The sequence below is a fragment of the Lutjanus erythropterus genome, chromosome 20, assembly GCF_056507025.1.
Source record: "Lutjanus erythropterus isolate fLutEry1 chromosome 20, fLutEry1.hap2, whole genome shotgun sequence".
Classification (NCBI taxonomy): Eukaryota; Metazoa; Chordata; class Actinopteri; order Lutjaniformes; family Lutjanidae; genus Lutjanus; species Lutjanus erythropterus.
Window position 1 is genome coordinate 25,536,197 of NC_139336.1, and position 26,300 is coordinate 25,562,496.

The 26,300-nt window shown below is 40.2% G+C and overlaps 1 protein-coding gene across 1 annotated transcript in view; it reads left to right on the forward strand.

Annotated features, from left to right (window-relative positions):
* The window catches only part of garnl3 (GTPase activating Rap/RanGAP domain like 3), a 95,973-nt gene that overhangs the window by 21,707 nt on the left and 47,966 nt on the right, over window positions 1-26,300 (forward strand). Inside the window, exon 2 of the mRNA XM_084745309.1 lies at window positions 11,274-11,343. Within this exon, the coding sequence (XP_084601435.1) occupies window positions 11,274-11,343 (70 nt within the window). The remainder of the gene's footprint in view (window positions 1-11,273; window positions 11,344-26,300) is intronic.

Below are 26,300 nucleotides of genomic sequence, written 5' to 3' on the forward strand. Positions count from 1 at the left end.
GCTAAAAGATAGTGAATATTGGTCTCGCACACACCAGCTGGACAGAAAGACGACACAGAATGAAAGATGTTGTTGCAAGTTCCCAGTGAGTTCATCATATTAACTTGGACAGTGATGATATGTCAATGTTGTGTCATGAGAATTGCTTATAAACATGATTTTGAACTGATGACATGTTTCAGAAGTCACCCCAGTGAATGACACATTATTTCTGTTTGGGAGAAACCAGCTGTGAAACGTGTGATTGATGTTGACAGCAGCTATTAAACAGCACCGCCCCTCCCAAATCACAAATAAGTCTATTTGAATTTCTTGGAGTTTGGAGTTTGTTCATAAGAGGTCAGACAGGGAGTCAGACGTCTCTGGAGTCTAATTGTCCCCAAGCATAAATAACGTCACTGTGTGTGATAACACATTTCTCTTTGCTGTGAAGTACTTTTTGGCAAACAAAAGGAAACTTTGTTCATTCACAGCTCATATATAGGCTAACATATAAAATATTTGTTGTATAACAATATATCGGCCAATAGTATTTTTTTTAAACATGTAACATAAACAAGAAGTGTGAAAATGATCCCTTATGGTTTGTTGTTGTTGTTTTTAAAACTATGATGAAGATATATACCCAACAGGGGAAAAATCAACTTGTCAGAGCTCACAGGTAACAAGAGTTCTTTACTATTTCAGTTTTAATAAGACCAGAAGGACAGAAAAAACTAAATCTGAAGGGAAAAAATGGTTTGATTTTGATTTTATTATCATTATTTCCTGTACACATACAGAGTTGGTCATGATTCATTTCCTCTAATAAATGTAGCATCATTCCTGTAAATGTTGTGTCTCCAGCAGCGACCACATGATGAGTTAAATCAGCTGAGATTCAGTCAGAGGAAAGGCAAAGAAGTGCATCTTGAGTAGGTAGAAAGAGAAACAAGAGAGTGAGAGATGAAGAGGAGAGGAGGGAGGTTGCATGAATGAATGAATGACCTCATCACATTGCCAGGACCTGCTGTTGAGGGGGATTATGGGTAGACCCTGGAGGGCACTATAGGAGCAATTGATTGGAGAGAATCTGAGAGGCCAAAGAAACACAAAGATCATTTTCTCTTTTAACGGGTGACTCCATCTGTGTTCTTTTTGGGGGGTTTTCAATGGAAACTCCCACTCAGCTGTTAGCAAAAAGTAGTGATGTAGGTTCAACTGAGGAGGCAACGCCATCATGCAGAAACCCACATCAGATTGTATATGTATTTTTTACCCAATACTTATTTTTTATTTCTATACTCAGTTGCTAACTATAAAATATGACTAAAAAGAACTTTAAGATGAAACTTTACTTACTTACTAAGCAAATTTAAAAAATGAGGCAGGTTTAAATTAAAAAGAGATTTAAAACTATTTAAATTAAGTAGATCACACTCAGAAATAACCAGAAAAATACTGAAATTAAGTTGACTACCTGCAAATCAATTTTTTATGTAGACCTAGAAAAATTAAGTAGTAATTAAGTCTCAGTAAGGTCGTAACGTCGCTGTTTTCTTCATCAAATACTTTTTCAGTAGTGAAGCTACTTCAGTGATCAAATAACGCGGAAGCGTCCACAGAAGCTACATTTCCCCACGCATTTCCAAACCTTAAATGCGTCTCATCCATGTGACGTCACGTACCTGCCCTCCTGCTGATGCCAACTATAGACTGGGTATAAAAAAAATGCCCGCGAATTGTCGCAGCGGGGCAAGATGGAAGGTACGCGGCAGGAGACGTGTCGTACATGGCCAAACCTTAATAAGTTTATGTTACTTATGGCGTCCTCACAGAACAGTTACACGTTCCGGTGTTTACTTTGCGAACCTCAAAAGGAAGCTCATGTCAACATCCAAGACGTCCAACACAAATTTAGGGACACACATTCAGGTATTTCCCGAAGTTAACACGACAACCGCTAGCTAAGCTAATCATCACAACTCAGTCGGCAAACACCAACAGCTAACATGGCGCTAGCTAGCAACATGTTCTTTGGCAGCAAAAGAATAAAACTGTGTGTGAAGGGAATTTAGGCAGGAAGAGGCAGGAAAAATGAGAAGACAGGAGAAGCTGAAAAGTATAACTTTAGGTTATGTTACTCAGAAATATTACTTGTGCAGTTTTTTTTACAAACTTCTCTACAAAACCAAATTGTTGTGGTCAATTTAAATAAATAATTTTACATTTGTGTAGATGGCTCCTAGTACAAAAGGGGCCTAATAAATATACTACTAAACACAGACAGACAGATACATAGATATTTTATTTTTACTTTAAAAATAGCTTTCATGTAGTTAAGCTACGTTTGTCATTTTATTGTAGCTTAGCTTGCTACATTTCTCTGGTGGGTAGCTCCAGTGTAGTGAAGCTTCATTTAATGTAGAATAACTTGTAGCTTAGCTCATTACAGTAAGTAGCTTGCCCAACACTGGTTCACATTTCCTCTTCATGTTGATGTGATGCGAACCTGCAGCTTCAGGCCTGCGTCCTGACATCACTTTGCTTCAGGATACTGTAACTGTAGAAGAAGAAGAAGAAGAAGCTTGGTCTAATTGACGGTGATGTAACAGCAACTCAAAGAAGAAGGGGAAAAAAAGCAATAAGAATAATCTGCTCTGAATGGAGCCTTTTACTCTGACTGCAGAGCCTCCAGCCACAGATTGAGGTAGATTCAAATGCACCATTGATGTGTGTGTGAGAGAAAGAGGGAGGGATAGAGAGAGAGAGAGATGACACAGTAAACACACACACACACAGACACACACACTCCTCTCCTGTGGCAGAGCCGTTCCGCTTCATCATCACGCTGCTGCTGTGACCAGTTGCGCGCAGAGAAACGAGCCAGGAAAGAGAGTCGGACCACCAGCCGGGTTTGGATCAGCTGTTTGTCGGAGTTTGCGTGATGTTCCTGCGCTCTTAGCGAGAGGAGCAACACGGAGAGAGACAGAAAAAAAGAAAGACGCCGGTTTGTTGTTGTCGCCTTGTCCGCTGGACTGACATCGCATGGGGACATGAACAGTGTGGATCCAGCCTCTAACAAACTGTTGACTTTCAATCAGCGGTAAAGATCCTCCTCTTACCTGTGTTTGTGCATGCCAGCTCTCATCTGTTGAATGCATAGCTCTCTGTCGTGGCTCTGTCGTATCCCTGCAGCATTTTGTGCAGCTCCCAGCAAATTAGACAAAGCTGGAATCACCTGCAAACCATTTTCTTGGTGCGTAAAGTGCGTTATGAGCCACTAATAATGTTTGCAGCAATCGACTGTTTGGGTGGAGTTTGGATACTTGTCCAGTTATGCATCAAGTGCATGATTTATTGATCTTTTTCCATTTACTCTGGCAAACTGAGCGCCACTGAATCCACAAGTCCTCCAGTCTGGAAGTATCGACAGACTCTTTCAGCTTTTAATTAAACCACAGCAGCGCTCGTTTATGTGCAGCCAGTTTTATTGAAATTAAATTGTAAACTGAATATTCTGTCGCTTATTAATTGAGCTGTCGCATTTTCCCTGGATATTTCAGTATGTGCATGGAAAATTATGAATTATTCATAACATGCGTTTCAGTTCAAGGTAGAGTGGAGGTGCATGCGGCTCTGACAGTGACAGGAAAACGCGTATGCGGCCACACTGAAGGCTGGCATCTGGCTTAAAGTGTGCAGCAGCTGAGTTCAGATGTAGTCCAAGGTTAACTATGTAGTAAAGCAGCTCATTTCCAGGTGGATCTGAAAATGCTGCCACTGCAGCTCTTTACTGTGGCAACAAGACACTGGAGCTGCAGTGACACCTGAACAGAGAGACGGAGGGAGAGAGATCATATAGTGCCCATACAGCTCCAGTGGCACAGTGCTACCAATAGCAGAGAGGTTTCTTTCCATCCTGCACCAATAGTGCGCAGGAGGAGGAGAGAAGAGCCTGAAAGATGTCCTAAAATTGTCATGAAACACTCTTATCATAGTGCTTTTATGGTTTATTATGGAATGAATTGGCATTTTTTCCCCCTCTGGATTTTCTAAGAGTCATCAGCATCTTTATCCATCACTGTGGCTTTCTGTCACTGTAGCAGAATGACTTATTTTGATTAAAGGGATAGTTCAGAGTATTTGAAACAGAGTTGTACTTATCTGTATTTATTATGTTACCTGCAGTAGATGGCGGTTGACACACCCCCTGTTTGGAGAAGCAGCAGGTGTATTGCTGTGGACAGGGTCCGCAGCAAAACATATTTTAGCCACCCAAAAATCCATGTCAGTGCACGCTATATTTGAATATTTTCACCACTTCACTGTGCAGTCAGACATCCTTTTCTTATGGGAAAATGTTGTTATATCAGCCAAATATCACTCTATCCAAACCAACCAAACTTCACTGACAAAATCAGTCATTTTACCTCACAGAACACTGGAGTTTATGGTCTACTGTTGTCTTGATCTGTTAGTTTGTTTGCATTATTGTGTGATTTTAATGTTTTAAAATGTCAGTTTGGATTCACTGAAGTCACAAAGCAACACAAAAAAACTAACAGATAAAAGCAGCATTAAACCAGCAACTCCTGTGCTCTCTGAGGTAAAATAACATATTTTTCCAATGGAGTTTGGTTGCTTTGAGGAGAAAATGTTCTAATATAATGTACACTTGAACTGATGCTAATTTTTTAAGTAAGACTTAAAAATGGCTAAAATATATTTTGCTGCTGATCCTCTCAACATCAGTACATTGCTTAGCTTACATGCTGGTTCTCCTTCTCCAAACTGGGGGCGTGTCGTCCACCATCTACTGTAGATAATACACTGACTTTGAATAAATACCTCATGCAACCTCACTTAAAATAATCTGAACTATCCCTTTAAGGATAATGAAGAAACTTTGAGCAACAAGCAACATTTTTAATGTCACCTTATTATTTCAAATTGGTTAACAATCAAGTCTTGGTTCCATGCCTCAGAAGAATTCCAATTGGATAAAAATCCCAAGCTTTCTTAAATTGAATCTGTTATTACATGTGGTGGAAAAAAGACTGCAAAAAAGTTCTAGTCTGTATCATTTTAACATTTTATTTCACATTTCTGCTGCAGTAATTCCTGAGACCTGCTGCAGAATACCTATATATGTATATATATATATATATATATATATATATATATGTGTGTATGTATGTATATGTGTGTGTATACATATATGTATATATATATTCTTTAAATATACTTAGATACTTAGTGGATATATGTATGTTTGATAAATTCAGAATTTTTTACTAGCTGATGGCCTTTTTATGCACCTCATTGTCACTTTCAAACAGTCTTTTGAGTTGCTTCAGCACCTCTTCACATCAAGGTCTCTTGGCTTTTCTTTTTAACACAATCTCAAAAAGAGTCACTTTACAGAGTGATTTAAGAGTTTAAAGAGTCATACAGTATTTAACCGATAAAAGGATTGGCTTTTTCTTCAGCAGCACTGTGCGGCTTAGTGTGATGGGTGGCTGTGTGATTTATACCTCACGTTTCATCGTACTGCGTGGAGCCTTTCAGTGGCCACTGTCCATTGTCTTGTGACAGAAACCACAATTTGTAACCTTTCCCGTACTCCATTACTGAGGCCAGCAGTTGAGTAATGAATATCCATTTTACCTCTCCCTGTTTCAGAGTGATTTCTTTTTGGTCCAAGCTTTCAAAGTCATTTTTTTTCTCTGGCTAACAGCCACAATGCTGCTGGAGAGTGACTGTCTGAACTGTTGTGGTGCAGGGTTCAAGTTATGATGTCCAAACGAATGGGCAGCTTTGAATGCAGGATAATGGTTTCAGCTGTGTTATGGCTCAAATAGGTTTACATGTTAAGCGGCATGTCAGGAGTGTAAGGTTACAGGACAGGCCTGAAATCAATCACTCCTTTATTATCACAAGACTAAGAGTCTGCAGCCATGCTAGCAGCTCTGTGAGGCTGTACAGACTCGGCTTTGAACAAATGCTAACACGTTCTAAATGACAACATGTTCTGCTGTGATTGACTAGTACCTATGTCCTTAATGCAATGCTTTCTGATATAAAAGCCTTTAGGAAGTCAGGTGATGTACTATGAAGAGTCCAGTTTGGAGGATGTCAAACCTGGGTTTTGTGTCCCATATGAAACAGAAAGTCATTGCTAACTTATTTTCACCTTTCAGTTGCAGTTTGGGTTCAGACAGACCCTTTCAATCTGGCATTGAGGCAATGATACTGCATTCAGGTGCTCCTTGGATGGTTTCACTTTCTTCCAATTTTGATGCGTGGTTTTAAGTTGTAATATGGAAACAACATGGACACTACAAAGGGCAGGATGGTTGATGTTGTATTTGTTGTAGCATCTGGGTGACAGGTTGGCTGAGACAAGTGTCCAAGTAAAGATTCATGATGCTGTCCAAGCATGCTGAAACAGTTTGAAGCTTTTTACAGAAGTGATTTTGTCCCAGACTTGTTGCTGAACCAGAGCACTCCCTAAAACCACTAAAATATTGCTTTACCTGACCTGTTATCAGGGTTAATGCTTTTAAACAACTTTTTAAAAGTAATCTGGGTCACGTTACAGGGACAGCAAGTAAGGGCTATGATCAGTACAATACAGTGTTTGAAATTACATGTGAGCAAATAATAATTATTTATTTTTATTATGAACCAAACATTTACTTTTGTTAGCCTTGTTTCTGGGTATATGATATCAACAGATAACCTGGCAAGTCGTATACTAAAGTCCTTGTTCTGACTTGAGAAGGAGGAAGAATTCACACGAATTTTCACACTCGGGAACTCAGTTTTCCCATTATTCTAATGCTGTTTAAATGCAGGATGAGTACAAGCCAATCACACCTCAGGCACAGAAAATAATGGAGTTCTCTCTATTAGCTTTGTGTGTTAGCATGCTAGCATTTCCTTATTAGCACAAAACAGTACAGTACAACTGAAGCTGATGGGAATGTCATCAGTTTTACAGGTATTAAGTCATAACCTATCCCAAGTATTAGGGTCACGATGGCAGATGAAAGGTTACGGAATCACCAAAATTACAAGTTAAGGGATTTGTTCATTTTTAACAGGAGGTGGACTCTGTTTATTTCATTCACCTGCTACTCACAAATGAACTGACTCATGAGCGATTCTTTTGGCTAGACTACTGATATTTCAGGGCCATGATTGGGACCGTATATTCTAGTTTGCATAAATCTGAGTCAGATAAGGTTTGATGAGTCAGGCATTACACTAATATATTCAAACAACCACTCTGCCCCTGCACTCTCTCAAAAGTGGTGCACCGACCGACAGACTTGACATCTGCCTCCCAGAGAGCCGCGCAGCTAGTATGGCTATTAAAAAAAAAAAAGTAAAGAATATCAAACCTCATAATATCAGTTATATAAATAATATCTGTAAGCTGTGTTATATTCAATAAAATTCACTAAAATAAATATTTGATCAATCTCAGCACCTACTCACTCAATTCAAACATGGCTGGGACCAGTTTCAATTCTTAGTTTGGTTAGAGTGACTAGAACAAGAGTTCCTACCAGAGCAAACAAGCTCAGACTGTAGAGGATCTCTTTTTGTTGCTTTGATGCCTCGTACTTACTGTACTTGAAATCAGAATATGTCATCTCCGCTGCGTTGGACTCCCAGAGCTCCGTTGACAGGTACACGTTCCTCATCAGAATCCAGGCACTTTACTCTCTCGGCTCGTTCCACCTCTTTAATAGGTGTCAGCACAGCTTTTTGGTCTGACAGAAACCACCTTGTGTTAAAAAAAACAGCTCCGAGTTCACCACAGGCTACACCTCCCACGTGTGTTAAAATATCTCTCTTTTTAAAAGCTAAAATTGGACAATGAACACTTTCCCAAGTACACAAGGAAGCATTCTCAATCTGGCAAGAACGTTTCCTCTGGGCATTATACAGAAAAGTGATGTGGTTTTTGAAAAAGTGGGTCTATCTGTGTATCTACAAGAAGACTAGACTCATAAAGCTTTCCAGAAGGAGATGGTGTGGCTTTCATGGGGAATGTCCAGAGGTGATAAAAGTCCACACATTCTTTACTCCAGTAGAAGTACAGATACTTGTGTAAAAAAGACTCTGGTAAAAGTAGAAGTACTGATTCAACTTCTTTACTCAAGTAAAAGTGAAAAAGTACAGGCTCTGAAATGTACTCAGAGTATAAATGTAAAAAGTAATCCTTTGAAGTACAAGAAGTGACGTACTGAACCTCACCTTTTCTATGTTGTTTTCATCTTATTATATATATTCTTATATTTTGTTGCATTGTACATTGTTTTGTCACATCTTGTTACACATTTTAGTTTTATTTTTTGTTAGGTAATTTTCATCTTGTTATGTCTGTCACATTGTTTCCACCTTGTTATTTCTTTGAAGTTATGTTTGGTAATGCAACTTGTTGCAGCATTTTCATCATATTACATAATCTCAGTAGTTGCCTTGTTACAGCTGTTATGTCATTTTCATCTTGTTTTGTCTCATTATGTCATTTTAGTCTTGTTACATATTTGTACTTAGTTATATCCCGCTTCTGGGAATGTGGGTGGGGTGTTATCAATTAATCATCATCCTCCAGTGCTCAATCCTCTTCATGACCTGCTCTTAGAAAAGGTAGGAAAGATAGCGACCTGTGCACTGACATGAAAAAGTGGGAGCACGTGAAGGTAGCAGCTGTGATGGAGTACATGTTGTGATGGTGCTCCAGCAGACCCCACCCCAATCAGTCGTATGTAGGGGAAGCGAGCATGCAGGACAGGAGTGGGTAAGGAAACAGTGATGGATACATCCTGCAGTACAGACGCACTTTAAAATGCGTCCTTTAAGCTTGAGTGTACATTATGTATTAACAGCCCCACTCTGCCTTCATCTCCTCTGCAGAGAGAGACAGAAACCTGACCAGAGAGGGAAGAGTCGGGGGGAGATATAAGAGGAGTGGGGGATGTGGTCCAGACAGATGAAGGAAGCAAAAAAGCTTGCAGGTCATATTCACCACCCACTCAGGCAGTCGTACATATATGCAAACACAAGGTATACAAAATATCCCCCACCATGTGTGCACACAGAGTTTATCTCTGGCCTAATATATAGATTCATGGAGCCATAAAACCGAGCTTTGGGCAGTGGAGTAGAGCTTACAGTAGAAGTATGTGGCATTTATGGGACAAACTCTCCACTCTCTCAGCTGTTCAAAAGGAGCCAGAGTCTGTTCAATAATGATCAGGTTTGGAGCCACTGTTTTGAGGTTCTGCCCACACATCTGGCCAACTCAACTGCAGAAAGGGTTCATCTGTCAGTCATGACATGGAAACCCCCTGTTTGTAGCGTCAATGGTCCATGTCCTATCTGCTAACATGGAGGGGGGCGGGGTTTACAGTAGCCACCGGGGGGCAATCAAGATGTTTTGGCTTCACTTTTGGGGTGCTGTCATGTCATCCATCTTTACACATGTCACATGTCAATGGTTTTGATGCTTGCATGCATGCTAAAAAATTAGCCTTGTGCTCCGAGTCTGTCAAAGTAGCTCTGTTTGTCTCTTGGTGTGTGAAGAGGTTGTGTGTCTGATTGCTGTGCCCATAATCAATAGAAAGTATTGCAACAATGGCTGAAACAACAACAAACTTGAATTTAATGCTTCAACTTCTTTGGACGGGTTCCAGATTCTTGAGCCAAGCTAGCAGTGAGGTTAGGCAGCAGTGCTGAAGCTAACTGCGAATGTCAGTATACTAACATGTGTACAGGAAGTGACCCTTTGTTCTTCCCAGGATCGTGAAGTCATGACTCGCTTTACTCTGCTACTAATCGGCTTATCCCTGAGTTCTTACTGTAACCCTACGCCAATCAAACCTCATGCCTAAACCTACCCAGAACCTACCCAACCAGCAAAGACAATGAGCACTTGCCAATCAACCAGAGTAAGGCAGGACATGACTTAACCATCCTGGGGAAAAACAGATTTTGCATATAGTGAGGTTAATATGTTGATATTTAGCAGGTATGATGTTTCCGTTATTCACCATCTTAACTTAACGCATTAGCGTGCTAACATTTGCTGAATTGGACTACACATAAAGAACAGTTAAGGATCATGGGAAAGTAATTAACCTAGACATACATACATAGAACAGGGGTCTGCAACCCAAGGCTCCAGAGATGCATGCAACTCTTTTGCCCCTTTCCAGTGGCTCCCTGTGGCTTTGACAAAAAAAATTATATGACATATTTTTTTAAAACATTTTGATTTTCCTTTATGAATGTTGTAGGCCTAAAGTAATTCTAAAAATGTGTGTCCTGTAGATCAAGTTTTAATATTTTTTGTCAACTAATATGTGCGTCATAGCATACGTTTACAGCTCAGTGCCTTTTCATCTAAATTTTGTTCCTGGCACAAAAGAATAGGTAGCAGCTGCTAGCAACCCAGGTGCTAAGTTGCCATTTTCAGCATTGAGGTTTCTAGCTCAGAGGTTGCTGTTGTTTTACATAGAGATGTGGGACTTTGAAGACACATACAGCGGATATGGCGTATGTCACTTGAAGCAGGCGTCCAGTGGCAAGCTTATCAATACTCTATATCTTGTTTGTTTAATCTGTACAGTGTGTGTATTTCTTTACCAGGCGCAGTGGGGAAGTCCATAATTGTCATTGTTATTGAAAGACAGACAAAAATAATTCATATTATCTGTGTTCCTCATGTGTGACACTACAGTATGTTTCAGTTTGAGTAGCCTGTAGGGCGTCATGAACTTCTAAATCAAGCTGCTTTTCATTTTGAGAGACGTTTGTAACTGTTGAAGCTATTTTTTCATACTTGTATCTGGTGTGTGTGTGTGTCTTTCTATGCGACTGTATCCACTCTGCGTGTGCATCTGAGTATTTGACCAGCAGTCAGCTCTCCCAGCCGGTCTCCATCTATCACTGTGGCTTAATTCAATCAGGACCCGTGTCTCAATCAGAACTGGGCTGGTCGCTGCTCCCAGCCAGTCACCATGCCACCACCAGCAGCCCCGCCACACCGACACAGACTCCAGACAGGAGGAAGGGAAAGAAAGGGAAAAGGGAAAGACAGAACGTAGGGCATGAACAAGAAGACTAAGTGAGATTTAAAAAAAAAAAAAAAAAGAAAGAAAAAGACTGGAGAAAAGCAGATGTTGCAACTGCCACTTGTGTATGTATGTGCATCTGAGCTGTGTGATGGAGGACAGACAGGAGGCCATGTGTCTGACCATGCATTTCTGTTGCAGCTCTGCCTCGGAGGACTTGGGCTGCAGGCGTGGAGACTTCAGCAGGAAACACTATGGTTCGGTTGAGCTGGTGAGTCCCATTGTTGCTCTCCTCATCCTCTTTCTCCTCATCCTCCTTGATGATCCGTCTCCCTCCCTTTCTGTCTCTCTGCTCCTGCCTCCCCCTCTTCTTCTCTCTTGGCATGGATGGACAGCAGAGGGGGACTGATGAGTCATGACGTACTGGGTGTGGTCCAGCACTGTGCTTTTTTTTTTTGCCAGCATGGATCACAGTGGGTACTCCACTCAGCGTGAAAAGTTCATTTGTTTTGTTTTGACGCTGCAGTGCTGTGTGTGTGTCTCTTTGTGGTTGATTACTAAGCTGTTGAGTCATTGTTGCTTTGGGGGAGTGTGTGTGTACAATCCCGATAGCTCAGAGGAGCAGGAAGTCCTAGAGTTTCACACTGCGATCGTACTTCCTACCAGAGACATATTGTGGGTTTGTCCACGAGCGCCGAGCACCACGTGTGCAACTGATTAGTGCTGAAGAGAAACCACATGCTGCCTATCAGCTCCAGCAGACTGACACTACGCACAATGCTGCTGCTGTGTGTGTGTGTGTGTGTGTGTGTGTGAGAAAAAGAGAGAGCAGGATCCAAACACTATGGTGAGTGTGAGCCAGTATGAGGTCACTGATAGCCTCAGTGTTCAAACTGTCCCTATCACACAGCGGTTTGAGACAGCGAATGGTCAGTGGTGTCCTCTCATCTGCGTCACGACTGCTGCCCTTAGTTTTTGCTGTATGAGCTTCATACAAGAAGCTGAAGGCTCCTCTGTGATCCATCATGATGGATTAAAATTAGATATTAAGACAATATGTCTTGGTAGATTAGTGTAATGGATGAAAAGATTGCAAACAGATGTAAACTTTACAAGAGCTGCAGTGATTACTCATTTAGTTGTCAAGTGTTGAATCAATCGTCAACATTTTAGATAATTGATTAGCAGGATTGGGAGGGTTAACTTAAAAATGTATTCTGATACGATCACTGATTACCTGTTTAAAAAAGCAGTCAGTAACCTAATTCAAGTATCACAACATTAAGGTCAGATTACTTGATTGCTTTGCATTACTTTTTGATTATCTTGAACATTAGTGGTTCTGTGTAGCTAATGTCAGCAGTTGTTCTTTGTAGGCAACATTAGCGATTGTTCTGCGTAGATATCATTAGCGATTGGTCTGTGTAGATATCATTAGCGATTGGTCTGTGTAGCTAACATTAGTGGTTGTTCTGTGCAGCTAATGTTAACAATTGTTCTGTGTAGGTAACATTAGCAGTTGGTCTGCGTAGCTAACGTTAGCGGTTGGTCTGTGTAGCTTGAGTTGGCTGTTGATCTGTGTAGGTAACATTAGCAATTGGTCTGTGTAGCTAACATGAGTGGTTGTTCTGTGCAGCTTAGTCTGTGTAGCTAACGTTAGTGGTTGTTCTGTGTAGGTAATGTTAACAGTTGTTCTGTATAGGTAACGTTAGCAATTGGTTTGTGTAGCTAACATTAGTGGCTTGTCTTACCTGTAAATCTTTCTTTAAATTACATTTTGAGACAAAATAATGTTAAATTTCCACCTAATAAAAGCTTTTTTTTTTTTTTTTTTTTTCAAGAAATAACAAATTGGCAACTATCACACACACATTACAACTATTGTTGTAATTACAACTATTACAACTATCATTAAAATTGTAATCCTGCTATTAATTCCCCATTTTGGTGACTGTAACTGTAATGGAATATAGTTACCTTTTTTGTATTCTAATTATGTAATTCTATTACATGTAATCCATTACTATCCAAGCCTGTTGATTAGCCTAATCATTTTGCCATTGGTTGCCTGGTAACCAACTAAAATAAAGCCAGGTTAGCTCCTTCCAGTTAGCCCACTGCTTCCAGTCTTTATACTAAACTAAGGTAGCTAACTAGCTAACTTCTTTTATTTGGTCTTAATGAGTGGTTTATGTTAACTGGCGCCAGTATATCCTCCTTGGTATTAGTCTTTAAGCCAAGAACTGCCAAGGAATGACTACTAACATCTCAGTCTTGTTGTAATTAGCAAGTGTATTACCAAAACAAAACACACAAACCTTAAAAACTAATCCTTTCCAGTATGAGTCTGTTTTAAAGACACAAGAATTCCTGCAGGATAAGAGGCTGTGTGGTATGTTTGATAGAAGAGTAAGTGGATAATGGAAAATTAATGGCAGGGCTTGATAAACCCAGGTTGATCCTCAGAAATAACCTCAGGGAGGATAAGCACATGATGCCGAGCTTACATTTTAGCAATTATCTTTGGTCCTTGACTCTGCAGTGAAATTAAGTCTTTTGTTTTTCTGTTGGAGAGGAAATATAATTGCTTGTGTGAACATACAAGGGAAAGTGTTTCTGTCGACTCCGGCGCTCACACTGTTTAAGGCTGCATGTCTCCAGGGGAGGCTTGTGCAAAGGTTGGGAAAGAGGCAGTGGAAATTCAGGTCTTGATGCCTTTTAGCCAACAAACAGCCCTGTGTGTTAACAGTACTGAATCTGTGTGTGTTCTCATGGTCTGTGTGTCTGTACAATGTAAAGTCATCAAGGTATTAGCACCGGACATTTCGATTAAATTCACGAGTTTGTAGTTTGAGTTTGAAGTATCTTTGTCACAATTCTTCAAGAAAAAAAATCGTATACAAGCTTTATGTTCTGTGTTTATGTTTAAAAGTTGCTATTGGCCGATATTGTTAGTGTCAGCCTCAGAAATGGGATTAAATTAGATTAGATTAGATTAGGTTAGACTTTGTTATTGTGCAGACTACACATGCAAAATCAATTAAATGTGATTAGCATCTAAGTGGAAAAAGGGTAGTATTATTTAAAGATGTGTGTGGGCATAAATCAGGACTTCAATATAAATGATGTTATAGTGCCATTGATAGTTTAATCATTGAGTGCACGTAGGCTGCCTTTTTTAAATGAGCATGTCAGTTGAGTGTTGGTCAGGTTATAGTATACAAGATGTCTGCAGTTCATCAAAAGGCTTAAAATTTACAAGAGCTCTTAAAAACGTAATTGTCTTTAATTTGAATTAATAAGACTTTTTATTTTATTTTATTTTTTCGGGATTTCTTAAGAATGATAGCAGAGCTCATTATCCTTCTCCTGAACCTAATAAACTTTCCTTTAGAGAGAAATGGGAAAAGGTCTATTTTGGTTTAAATCAACTCCCTTTAGCCATCCAGATGAATCATAGAACTAGTGCCATATCCAGGACTGTAAATATTCATTAGCCCAAATAACTCAATTTAGCTCCCCTAAGAATAGACACTGAAAACTGTTTTTTTTTTTTCATTCATTCATTCATTGATTTCTTCTCTCTTTTTAGAATTTGTTTAACCGTTCAGTTCCATTTTAATCTATTATTTATTGAATTAATTAATTTATTACACCAACCATTTGCTTTTGCATTTCCTCCTAAAATAAGCGAATGTCACTAGGTAAAGTCACACTGTAATGTATGTTGTAATGTATGATGTTACATTACAAATCCTGCAGTTTCTGTACTTGTGCAACCTGTTGACTGTGCAACATGTTCCCACATGATTTGTCCACAAAAGTCTCATTTCTTTTATATTTGTGTCATAGAAGGGTCTTAAAAGCACTAAATGTTCTATTATTTTGTCTCCACATTCTTAATAGAGAATACATGATACATTGTAACACTGTAAGAAGTATTTTATAACACCTTCTATTAAAAAAATAAGTATTTTGATAAAGTTAACAGGGTTGAAAAATGACTCTTGTTATTGCTGTACCTATAAAGTAAAGTTACAGTGACCTCAGTGTACATCTCATTATTCCGACTACAAATCCCTTCACCGTTTGTGTCCTATCTCTTCTCGACATGAGCTTGTATTGTGTCCTCCAGCGCTTTGAAGAACATGTTTTCAGAAGTCTCAACACAAGTGAGAGATACTGATTCGAAGCAGGATCTCCCTAATAAGAGAGGCCAGCATAAGCAGAGCCATGACTCATCCTGTGTGTTTGTTTTATTTTTGGCATCATTGAAGTGGCGGGAGCGGTTTCCAATAAGAGCAGGTACCTCTACAGACACCGTTGTAGTGATGATTCACTCTAGTTCACACAGACAGACAGAAACTGTCATTATAGATCTGTATATGATCCAGTTACATTTCGGCCTACTCATGGGGAGTTTGAAGCAGGAACTCTGTTCTAAGTGCATTTGATAAGGAAACTTGAAGCTGTACGGGTCAGGGACACTTTTGACATCAGTATTAGACTGCTTTCAGTAAATCTGTCCTTTTGTATGTGTGACTCATGAGCATCACATCTTCAGAGTTGTGATAAAAGTGCTAAAGCAGAACAACTTAGTCCCTCCAACAACAAAACTAACAGTCTACAACCATGCTAGCATCTATGTGATGATGTATTTAGGGACAGCAGCATGTTAGCTAAATGCTAATGTCAGGATTCAGTTCACAGTGATAATGCTGGTTAATGTTTAGCAGGTATTAATTTTCTCCGTGTTCACCACCATAGCTTAGCACACCATGATATTTCCCTCACCCTAACAAAGTGTTTCATGTCCCTAAACCTACCCAGGTCTGAACCATAGCATTGTCTCATTATAAAACACAGTTAATTTGAATTTAGAAGCAACAATGGGTGCAAATTTTGCAAGAGTTTTGCAAATCAAGGGTTCCCTTCTAAACAAGACCAGGTTCCACTGGGTACCAAGCTTGCTCAACTGCTATTGGAGCACAGAGCAAAAAGGGCAGGACTGAGGACGGGTCATTCAGTCGAATAGTTGTCAAGATATTTAATTAAAAACCACAAGCGTGAACCTCATGGTGGCACTGTAAGAACAGTCAGGGGATCCTCAAATTCATTAGAGTTCATTCTATGAGAAGCATGAGCATCTGTGCAAAAATTTCATAGCAGTTCATCCAGTAATTGTCAGGGCATTTCAGCCTGGACCAAAGTGGTGGACCAACTGGTCGAATGATATTCCCAGTCGTAGAGCCACAACACTAGCATGGCTAAAATACATCCTAATCCTGTCACATGGAGGTACATTTTTACCTACATTCCTTCTGAACTCATCAGGAGTTCACAGTGTAGTGGAATATTCATGTACTCACCGATTCACTAGACTGGAACATATTGAATCATGGGATTTTGTGGCTAAGTTTGCCTCAATAAAGGTGAGAGTCTGGAGGATCAGTGTTTTGTGTGTGTGGTTGCCTTTTCAAGTGCCTGAGGGCCCTGTTGTTGCAAGGAAAAAAGTAAGGAAGTCGAATTCACCAAGGAATAAAGAAAATCAATACCCTGCTGCAGCTATACACGCACACACACACACACACCAGCCATCAGTCTATATTACATGCCCAAGTCGCTCTAGTCAACACGTGAGGTTGCTATTAACCTCTGTGCCAGAACAAACACTCATCCACACAAATGAGCAAACAAATACTCCATGATAGCATCTTCATTTATAGATAGGGACAACAATACAAACAGACGGGATGTGACCAAGTACAAATACTTCATTACTGTACTTGAGTGGATTTTTCACATATCTGTACATTCCTTGAGTATTTCTCTTTCTGACAGCATTTTACTTTTACTCTCTACATTTTAGCACAAATATCTACTCATTATATTTTTAAAACAGGCTCTTTAATGTATTTGAGGGAAACTGATTATTTTTGCATTGCCAATGCAAAAAGATGTCACAAGATGAAGATGATGTAAAAAGCCATACCAAGAACAAAACAACATGACAAGACAAAAATTATGTAAAAGCTGCAATGACGTAACAATGTAACAATGATGTAAAAGGAGTAATAAGATATAACAAGACAAAAAATTATGTAAAAGACTTATCAGGGAGAAATTGATGTAACAAGACAAAAGTGACGTAACAAGACCTTATGGTACAAATAAGACTTAACAAGATATAATAAGACAAAATGATGTATAAGACTTAATATGGTGAAAATTACAGAAAACATGAAAGATAAAAATTACATAAAAGATGAAGCAAAACAGAAATGATATAACAAGACGAAAACAACGTGAAAGATTTAACAATATGAAAAGGACCTGACAAGATGTGAAAAGAAAAAAAATATTCAAAAGATGCAACACAGTGAGAATTATGTAACAAGTCGAAAATTACAGGAGAGACATAACGAGACAAAAACCATGGAGTCAAAAACGAGATAAATGACGCAACAGGCATAACAAGACAAATAAAATTATGTAAAGACATAACAAGACAGATAAGACAGAGGGAGACTTGACCATGGAGATGAAGTGAGGTTCAGTTAGCTTTGCACAGAAACAGCAGGTAGAAATGTTTTTCAGACAGTGACTTTTTACTTTTATATTTTGAGTACATCTCAGAGCCTGTATTTTTACACTTTTACTTGAGTAGAGAAGTTGAATCAATACTTCTGCTTTTTACCAGAGTCTTTTTTAGACAGGTATCTGTACTTCGACTTGAGTACAGAATGTGTGTACTTTTGCCACCTCGGGACACAAAAGCAGCTCCCACCCTGTTTTGTCACTTGTCATTCACTGACAACTCCGCGGTCCACTTCCAAAAGCTTAATTGTGTGTTGTGCACTAAAGCTGAAGCTGTCAACAATTAAACCCGTTTCATCCTGACACAACTGCACGGAGAGCGCGGCAGGATTTTTCCAGTGAATTGATTCGTCTTTATCTGAGGCTCAGAGATGAAGGCAATGACGGATAGGCGAGAGGTGGGCGCTGACTCTCTCCGAAGCTGTGCAGTACGTTACACCACACAGGAAGACAAAAAGTGTGGGAGGCATTGAGGATGAAACTCTTCAGACACAATCTCATGTGTAGGGGGAATTTGTCTCGGCTCTGTGCTGCAGTTTACATCAATGAATGTGACTGAGACTACTGTGAGAATGTGGTGTGTGTGCATGTGTGTGCACGTGTGTGTGTTGAGAGGTTAGCTGTCAGTCTTGCACAGTGACTGGTGAGCAGACGGCTCCACTCTCACCTGCCTACCAGTGTTACTGTCACTGCCTCAGAGGCTTTTGACTGCACTGTCACATTGAATTTATTCTCACTCTGTGTGTGCAGCTCACTATGTGTGTTTGGGTGTGTCCGCATCTGTTTGTATGTTTATTAGGAGTGTGTATCACACTGACTGAGACCAATTTGATATGTATTTCAATACATGTTGAATGACACAATACATCTTAAACATTTTACCCAACAATACGATGCAATACGATTCAGCCCTTTAATGAATGAAATGAAAAAATGATACGATGCAATGTGTGAATCTTTACATTTTGATTCTATTAATGCTATATTTATAGGGTACTATTAGTTGCAACAATAAATCCTGATAGTTTTGGTTTAATTTGACCATGTAGAGGAAGTGGGGTGTGGAGGAACAGTAATGCTATGCGTTACCTGCTCTCCCAGTGACATGACGTCTCTGTGGGTCAGACTCGTGGTTCTGTCCGACCTGTTTTGCATAAATGATTTGCAGTAGTGGTCCTCATCTTTCTTCTAAAACCCAAACTCGTTCCACACTTTGTGCACGTTATGAAAGTTTGGTGATGTGACACGGTGCAGCGTCAGTTCTTTCACTGTCTGTTTTGAGGAAAGGAAGAGGAGAGACAGGAGTGGAAGGTGGGAGCGCTTGTTTTATGTGAGGAAGGCAGCAGGCATCCAGCAAGAGCGGTGCGGGCAGACAGAGGGGAGAGAGGAAACAGAGGAAAGTTACCAAAAAGGAAATTAGCTTCTCTGACATACAGATGTCTTGATCTTGTTTATTGTCTGTGAAGCTAATGATCACAGTGTTTTCTGAGAGGCTGCATTTGCTGAGAGCCTTGTCTTTTATTGGTATCCACACTTAGAGGCAGTTAAGTTTTTCTGTTGGAGCCCAATTGCCTGTTTGACACTTTAATGAAGCTGCAGGGGCCTGTTGCAACTTAAATCTGGGCTGGTGGAGACCAGAGGTGCTTGTGGCTCCTCTAAACTGTGCATTTCTTGATTTAGTTCCTCCTATTTCTCATTTCCTGTCTCTTTTGGACATAGCCGTGCTGTTATCTACCCTTGCAAACTTCTTCTAAGGTATGAGAAATACAGTGATGCGTGTAAAATTCTTGAAAATGAATTTGCGTCCTTTAAAGTAATTGATTTTTAAAGGCATGCATCTTCATCAGTATGCATTATCTATCTTGGCGTCTGTCTGTCCAGTAGCGAATTAAGCTCCAGCTAGAAGAAAACACCATTATGAACCTAAAAAATGCCAGTTTGGAGCATCAAACACCTCTTTGAAAGTAATTTAAAATGCCTCGACGTCTATGTCATAGTTGGTTCTTATCCAAACATCCAAAGATTAAACTCTCTCACTCTGTCTCCCGCTCTTGTCTCTCCATCTGTCCCTCCTCCTCCCATTTTCTCTGATACATAACTAATCGTCTATTAAAGGAGCTGATGCATGGCACTCTGCTGCTGCTGTGCTCTGTGATCCCAGGCTTCACTGCAGCATCTGCCCACTCTTGAGGGCCCTTAAAGCGGCTGCACCCTACCAGCATGACTCCTGGCTGACTGGGTGGGTGGGCGAGTGGCCCAGTGCCTTCAGTCCTAGTCATTACATTAGTCATAGGCAGTGTTGCTGTAGTATAAATGGGCAGATATTGATGTAGTGCTGTTTTAGCGTGGCTGGATTTGTCCTAGCCTCAGGCAGCTTTAATGCTAATCAGGTGCAGTCAATGGCTACATGGCAAACAGCCACGTTACAGACGTTGTTTGTCTTTGATTTACATTTTCACCTCTAATTTTCCCCTTCACAGGTAGCTGGTTGTTATTTCATGTCTACAGCAACATCATGCATTATACATCATTATTAGCATTGCAGGAACCCTTCACTGCATGACAGGTGGTCATATTTTATCTCATTGTTCCATCTATTGTAGGGGTGAGCATAAGACTGTCATTACATTGTCATGACTGCAATACATGGATATACACTATTCTTCATAGTCAGGTTGTTTTATTGCTGGTTTTGGTCTTATTTTGTAAGTACTTGAGTACTTGTCTTCTAACATACAATAGGGTGACACTCTGAAGGGGTGTGAATAAGAGTGTCATTACACTGTCATAAGCTGTCATTATAACTTCCATTCACTAGAGGGAGTCTTTATGAATGTTTATGACTGTTATTAAGTGTTATTCAGTCAATTATGTCATTTTTAATGCAGAGTTGATGTCGTTTGTGATGTCTTTGTTATGCCAACTTGATAATAATGTTTTTGTTATGTCATGTCATTGTTGGTTTTGGTGTTTGTGTGGAATTTGTTGACAGTAAGACAAAGATAATATCACCAGACTTATGATGACTTGACAATGACAGAGTCCACAGCCATGTCTAGTGTAAGTAGGAATCAAGAAACCAAACACTGCAGGAAAACCACCTTGGTACTGTATTCCCTGTCAAACTGTCCAAAGTCTGTCTCGTTATTTTACTTTTTAAGAACAGACTGCATCCAGAAGACGTTAAAATGTCAAAGACATTTTTGTCTTGGTTAATGTCAAGTTATCATAACATCTCAAACAATGTCAACTTTGCAATAAAGACAACAAAAATGACAGAATATTACTTAATGACAACAGTCATAAAGATTCTTTTATGTTAGGGTGTTAGTGACAGATGTCATGACATGGTTATGACAGTGTAATGACACTATTCTGCAGACCCATTCCATTCCATTTTTGTTATTGTAAAGGAATTTTAAAAAAAAGAGAAACAATCCCACTAACAAGACAAGTCTGTGTATCCAAAGATAGAGCTGATCTGATAGAGCTTGTTCTTCTGTGCCAAAGAGGTCTATTGTTGTCAAAAAGAAAGTTAAAAACACAATAGATGTCTGTGGCACAGATGAAACAGTCTTTGACTACACAGTCAGTATTTGTAAGTAGCAGTTCATTGTCGGTTTTGATCTGTCCATGGGATTTCTTGAGAGTGAAAAAATATAGAACACCACCAGAACAAATCATAAAACTTCACAACTAATCACCAAAGTTGTTTGAGAAGGAGGGAGGTATCATGTCATAATCCATTGGCGATCCAATCAAGTTTGATCAGGGAATCATTTTGTAAAAGGCAGAAAAAATGTGGTGAAATGCAGGTTCCATGTTGTATTTGTTTACAGCAGTCAGTGATTTCCACATTTCACTTCCTTCTCTAAATGCAGCAGCTGTAGTATTTTTACTGTGGACTGCCTGAGTCATTGGTTGACCTTTGGGACACGCAGAGACATTTATGTCCATACACTGCTCAGATTCTCTTTTCTATCAGTGCAACCTTTAATGATAACTCTGTTGAACTCATGTTCCACCCTTTTACTGTATAACCTTAAACAACCAGACACACACACACACACACACACACACACACACACACACACACACACACACACACACACACATAAAGGCCTGTTCTCATTGTGTCTGGCTTCACTGTGTCCTAACTGAACCCCTGCCTTCCCTAGTCACTGTTGCTCTGCCTAGGAAGTTTAACACTTATCACTCAAAATTCACCAAATAAAAGCAGGATTTCTAACTGATCACTTTAGATTTTGTCATCTAAAATCAGCTGTATCTAACTAGTGTTAGATTAACTCTAATAGTGGTTGATTTGGTTGCAAACTACATCTTTGGCTAACATTTTAAAGTTTTAGCTGATTATTTTTAAAATGAGAGGTCTATATAAAACTCGCTCTCATTTCTACCTGATGACTGGATTTTGTTGGAATGACAATGATGAAATGACAACTAGCAGCTATAGATCGCAAGTTTTAGTTAATGCTAATGCTAAACTCAGTGATTTGGTTTAAAACTCGCTCATATTGTAATGTTTCCAGCTCATTTATATAAAACCTGGATCTCACTTCTACCTGACAACTATGCATTTTGTCAACTGAAATGACAAATATCAGATGTAGCTTGCCAGTGTTAACTAACGCCAATGGTAGAACTCAGTAATCTCCCTCTTTGACATCTTTCTATCTGATTTATTCTGAAATGAGAACCTAGCTCTCATTTATACCAGACAAATGTTGATTTTGTCAGCTGAAATGACAACTAGCACCTGTGGATCGCTAGTGTTAGGTAATGCTAATCCTAAAATTCCCAATTTGCTTGTAAATTCCATCTCCAGCTGGCATTTTAATGTTTATTAGCTGATTTGCTGTAAAAGGAGAACCTGGAAATAGCACCATTGGTAGAAAGCTAGTTAGCCAGCCTAAATTTGCATCTCAGCATTAGCATACAAACATGCGTACAATAGTTTAATCCATGTCTTACACTTGTTCATTTTGGTTTTTGGTTCTGAATACATTTTTTAGGTAAGTAGAGGAATCCAGAGCTTGACAAGGCTGCCATACCTAGTTACGGTTGCTAAGCAATGATTGGATAATCGCTGGTCCGGGGCCACGTTTAGCCAACGATTAAAGGCATTTTTAAACTGAGAGAGATCTCATAATTGGATTGCATCTGAATTTGTGAATAGAAAAGACCTCTGGATACTTTGAAAAAATGTGAATCTGCCTGTGAATTTGTCTTTCTTTATTCGTTTTTTCCGTATCCCTCATTTTCTTCTCTGCTTCTATTTATCTCCTATCTAATTTTTTCCATCTCTCTATTTTCTCATTAGTCACTCATATCTTCTCTCTGACTTTGCACCTGCCTCTCTTCACCCACCCCACACTGCCCCCTCCTGCTACTTACTACAACACCCCCCCACCCGCTGCCACTTCCTCTCCTGCTCCGCCGCCCACGCCTACGTGTTCTCTGCCTTCCTGGAGGATTGTGAGTGTGCATGAACAGGCCCACTGATGAGATCAATTATCTATCAGCAGTCACAAAAGTATTGATTTAATACTCCCAACACACACAAGCAGACACACGCACGCACACCCCTCTGCAGTGCAGCGCGCCTTTGTCCCGTGGGCCTTGGGGAAATCAGAGGCTCTCTGAGTACGCCGTGAGCTCGATTGTGTTTGTGAAATGTTCAAGTCATGCAATAAAATGGGAGCTGTTTAAGTGTGTGTGAGAGTGTGTGTGTGCATGCATGCGTGCGTGCTTGCTCCGTCTATAAAGCTCAAAAGCCCTGGCCCTTTCCCATGGGGTTACGCATCGTGGAGACGGCTATTATTCTTTTATCATTCGGCTTTTTGTTGTCATTACACATCCCTCTTTGCCTCTCTTCCCCAGTGGCCTCATCCTTCATTCTGTCCCCCTCTCCCTCTGTATGTTTGATGCCCCCTCTCTTCTTTTCCTCTGCCCCATCCCTCCACTGTTGCTCCCCGGCAGTGCTGAGGTGTTTTATGGGTTGTTTGTTAAAGCGTAGAAGCATAACGGCGGGCTCCCTCTTTTCTTTCTCCCCCGTTTCCTCTTCTCTGCCTCCGCCGGCTGGCCCACAGGGAATCGTCGGAGTGCAGCTTTTTCCTTCTTTGCCTCTTCTGTTGCATGATTTAAAAGCAGGGACTGCCTGATGCATGCATGTGTGCTCCTACGCTCTTAGAAACACAAATGCTAACTAGAACCATAAAGGGTTCTCCAGCTTGTCCTTACAGGAGAAACCCTTTCAGTTCCTGGTGGAAACTTTTATAGGGATTCACTAGGAAAAGTTCTACCTCGAACCCAACATGAAGAGTTATACCTTGAGCCATCCGTGGACGGTTTCACCCAGAACCGCCTATGAGAGCTTCTACAGAGAACCATTCTATGGTGTAATGGTTCCACCCAGAACTGGGGATAGAACCCCCAGAGCGAGTTTTCCACCTTCTAAGGGTGGTTACAAGATCTCTTCCTGGGGGTTCTACCTAGATCCTTTTTCTATTCCAAGGATTTTAGGACACAGTTAGTGGGTTCTACTGAGAGCCTGGTGATATTCCAAGGGTTTTATCTAGAATCCACCAAAGGGGTTCTACCAAGAATAATTTAAGTTGCAGGTTCTACCAAGAATAATTTCACTTCTAAGGGTTTTATCTAGAACACACTAAGGAGGTTCTGCCGTGAACCTTTTTATATTCCAAGGGTTTCATCTAGGACCCACCAAAGGTGTTCCACCAAGAACCTATTGAGAATTCTAAGGGTTTTATCTAGAAGACATTCAGAGGGTTCTACCAAGAATGTTTTTATGCTCCAAGAATTTTTATCTAGAACCTGCCCAAGTGGTTCTTCTAAAAATATTTTTATATTCCGAGACATTTTATGGACCAAACAATCAATCAATTAACTGAGAAAATAATCAACAGATTAATCAATGACAGGGATTAGGATGAGGACAAGGAAATAAGAACTCTTTTGGAACCCTTATTTCTAAGAGTGTAGACACACACACACACACACAGACTCCCCAGAGCTCTTAATCACGCCTTTCTTCCGCTATTTTTCATTTTTTCACCCCAAAACAGCAGAGAGCCTATTCACACACAGCAGCACAAACACTTACCTAAACGCACATTTAATACAGAATGCCACGCATGCTTGTATCTCACACACACACACACACACACACACACACACACACACACACACACACACACACACACACACACACACTGGGGAGGCGGTGGATTGCTCTGTGTGAACACTGCATTGGTTTCCCCTCCATTATCCTGCGATTGGACAGTTAATGTTGCAGGAGGCGAGAGAAATGGAGGGAGATAGAGGCCTATAGCTCCGACATTTACTTTTCATTTTCTGCACACACACACACACACACACACACACACACACACACACACACACACACACACACACACACACACACACACACACACACAGAACAGTGTAGCAGAGCTCTCACACACAAACACATGCAAATACATCCAGGCACATACCACCACACCAGGAAATATAGAGAAAATATATTTGTTTTCAGGCCTATTAATATGCATATGAAAGGAAAGAAGGCAGTATTTTCCGCAGCCTCTCTGAGACACAGCCAATTACTGCACAGCAACCTCTCTGTCGTTTATCAGAGCTTCACACCTGCAGTAAACATGCTCGGCTCTCAACCCCTGGGTTGTATTATCTCATTATATACAGTACGCCACGGGGAGAAAATGCAGCATGTGCTTTGGTTGTGTGTACATTAGGGTTGGGTGAAATCAATGTCATATTAATGGGAATATTTTTAAGATATCAATTTTTTTTTTTTTTTTTTTTTTTTTTTTTTACCACAGTGTTGTTCAACCACAGGACCTGTGTTAAAGTAATATGCTTTATATTTGCTTGAATTTGGACAATAGTTAGTGCTAACCTTTTTCTTAGTGTTTTTCTAAGAAAACTCCTGAAGGCTGTAGAAGCTCCACCAGACTGCATTTTTCCCCTTGATGATGAGAAACAGCAGGCATACAGTGATATACTGACATTCCTGCACTCACACTAACATGGCGGAGAGCCTCCCAGCTCTCCAAGCAGCTAGCGTTAGCTCAGCTAGCTGCAACATAGTTACAACAAAGGCCCACAAATGGTTAGTTCTTACTCCTAACCGTTACTGCTACACTGTATGCATAACACTGAGGTCTGTTTCCTCCTGCGTCCACACTACGTAGACACGAGCTACCCTACATTTTGTCATGTTTTGCTTGTGAGGATTTGCTGCCTCTTTTAGACCCAAGTTCCTAGTGAAGCTAAAGTTGCAGAATTTCATTAAGGAGCTTTCTAATCCCCCGGCGATAGAAGTGCATATCAGATTTAATTTAGCATGAACAATAAAGTCAGTGTGACAGTTATTAATGATTTGATTCAGAATGTAAAGCTCTCACTGGCCCACAGGAATGTTCTGAATGGACTTTAACCCTCTCCGTCTCTCTTCGCTGATGATAAGTGCTCTCTCAGCACTCTCCCTCATCATTGTACTGTCTGACATGATCTAATGAGCTGCTAAAGTGCAGGTCACACCACCCACTCTGCAAACTGATAAACACCGCA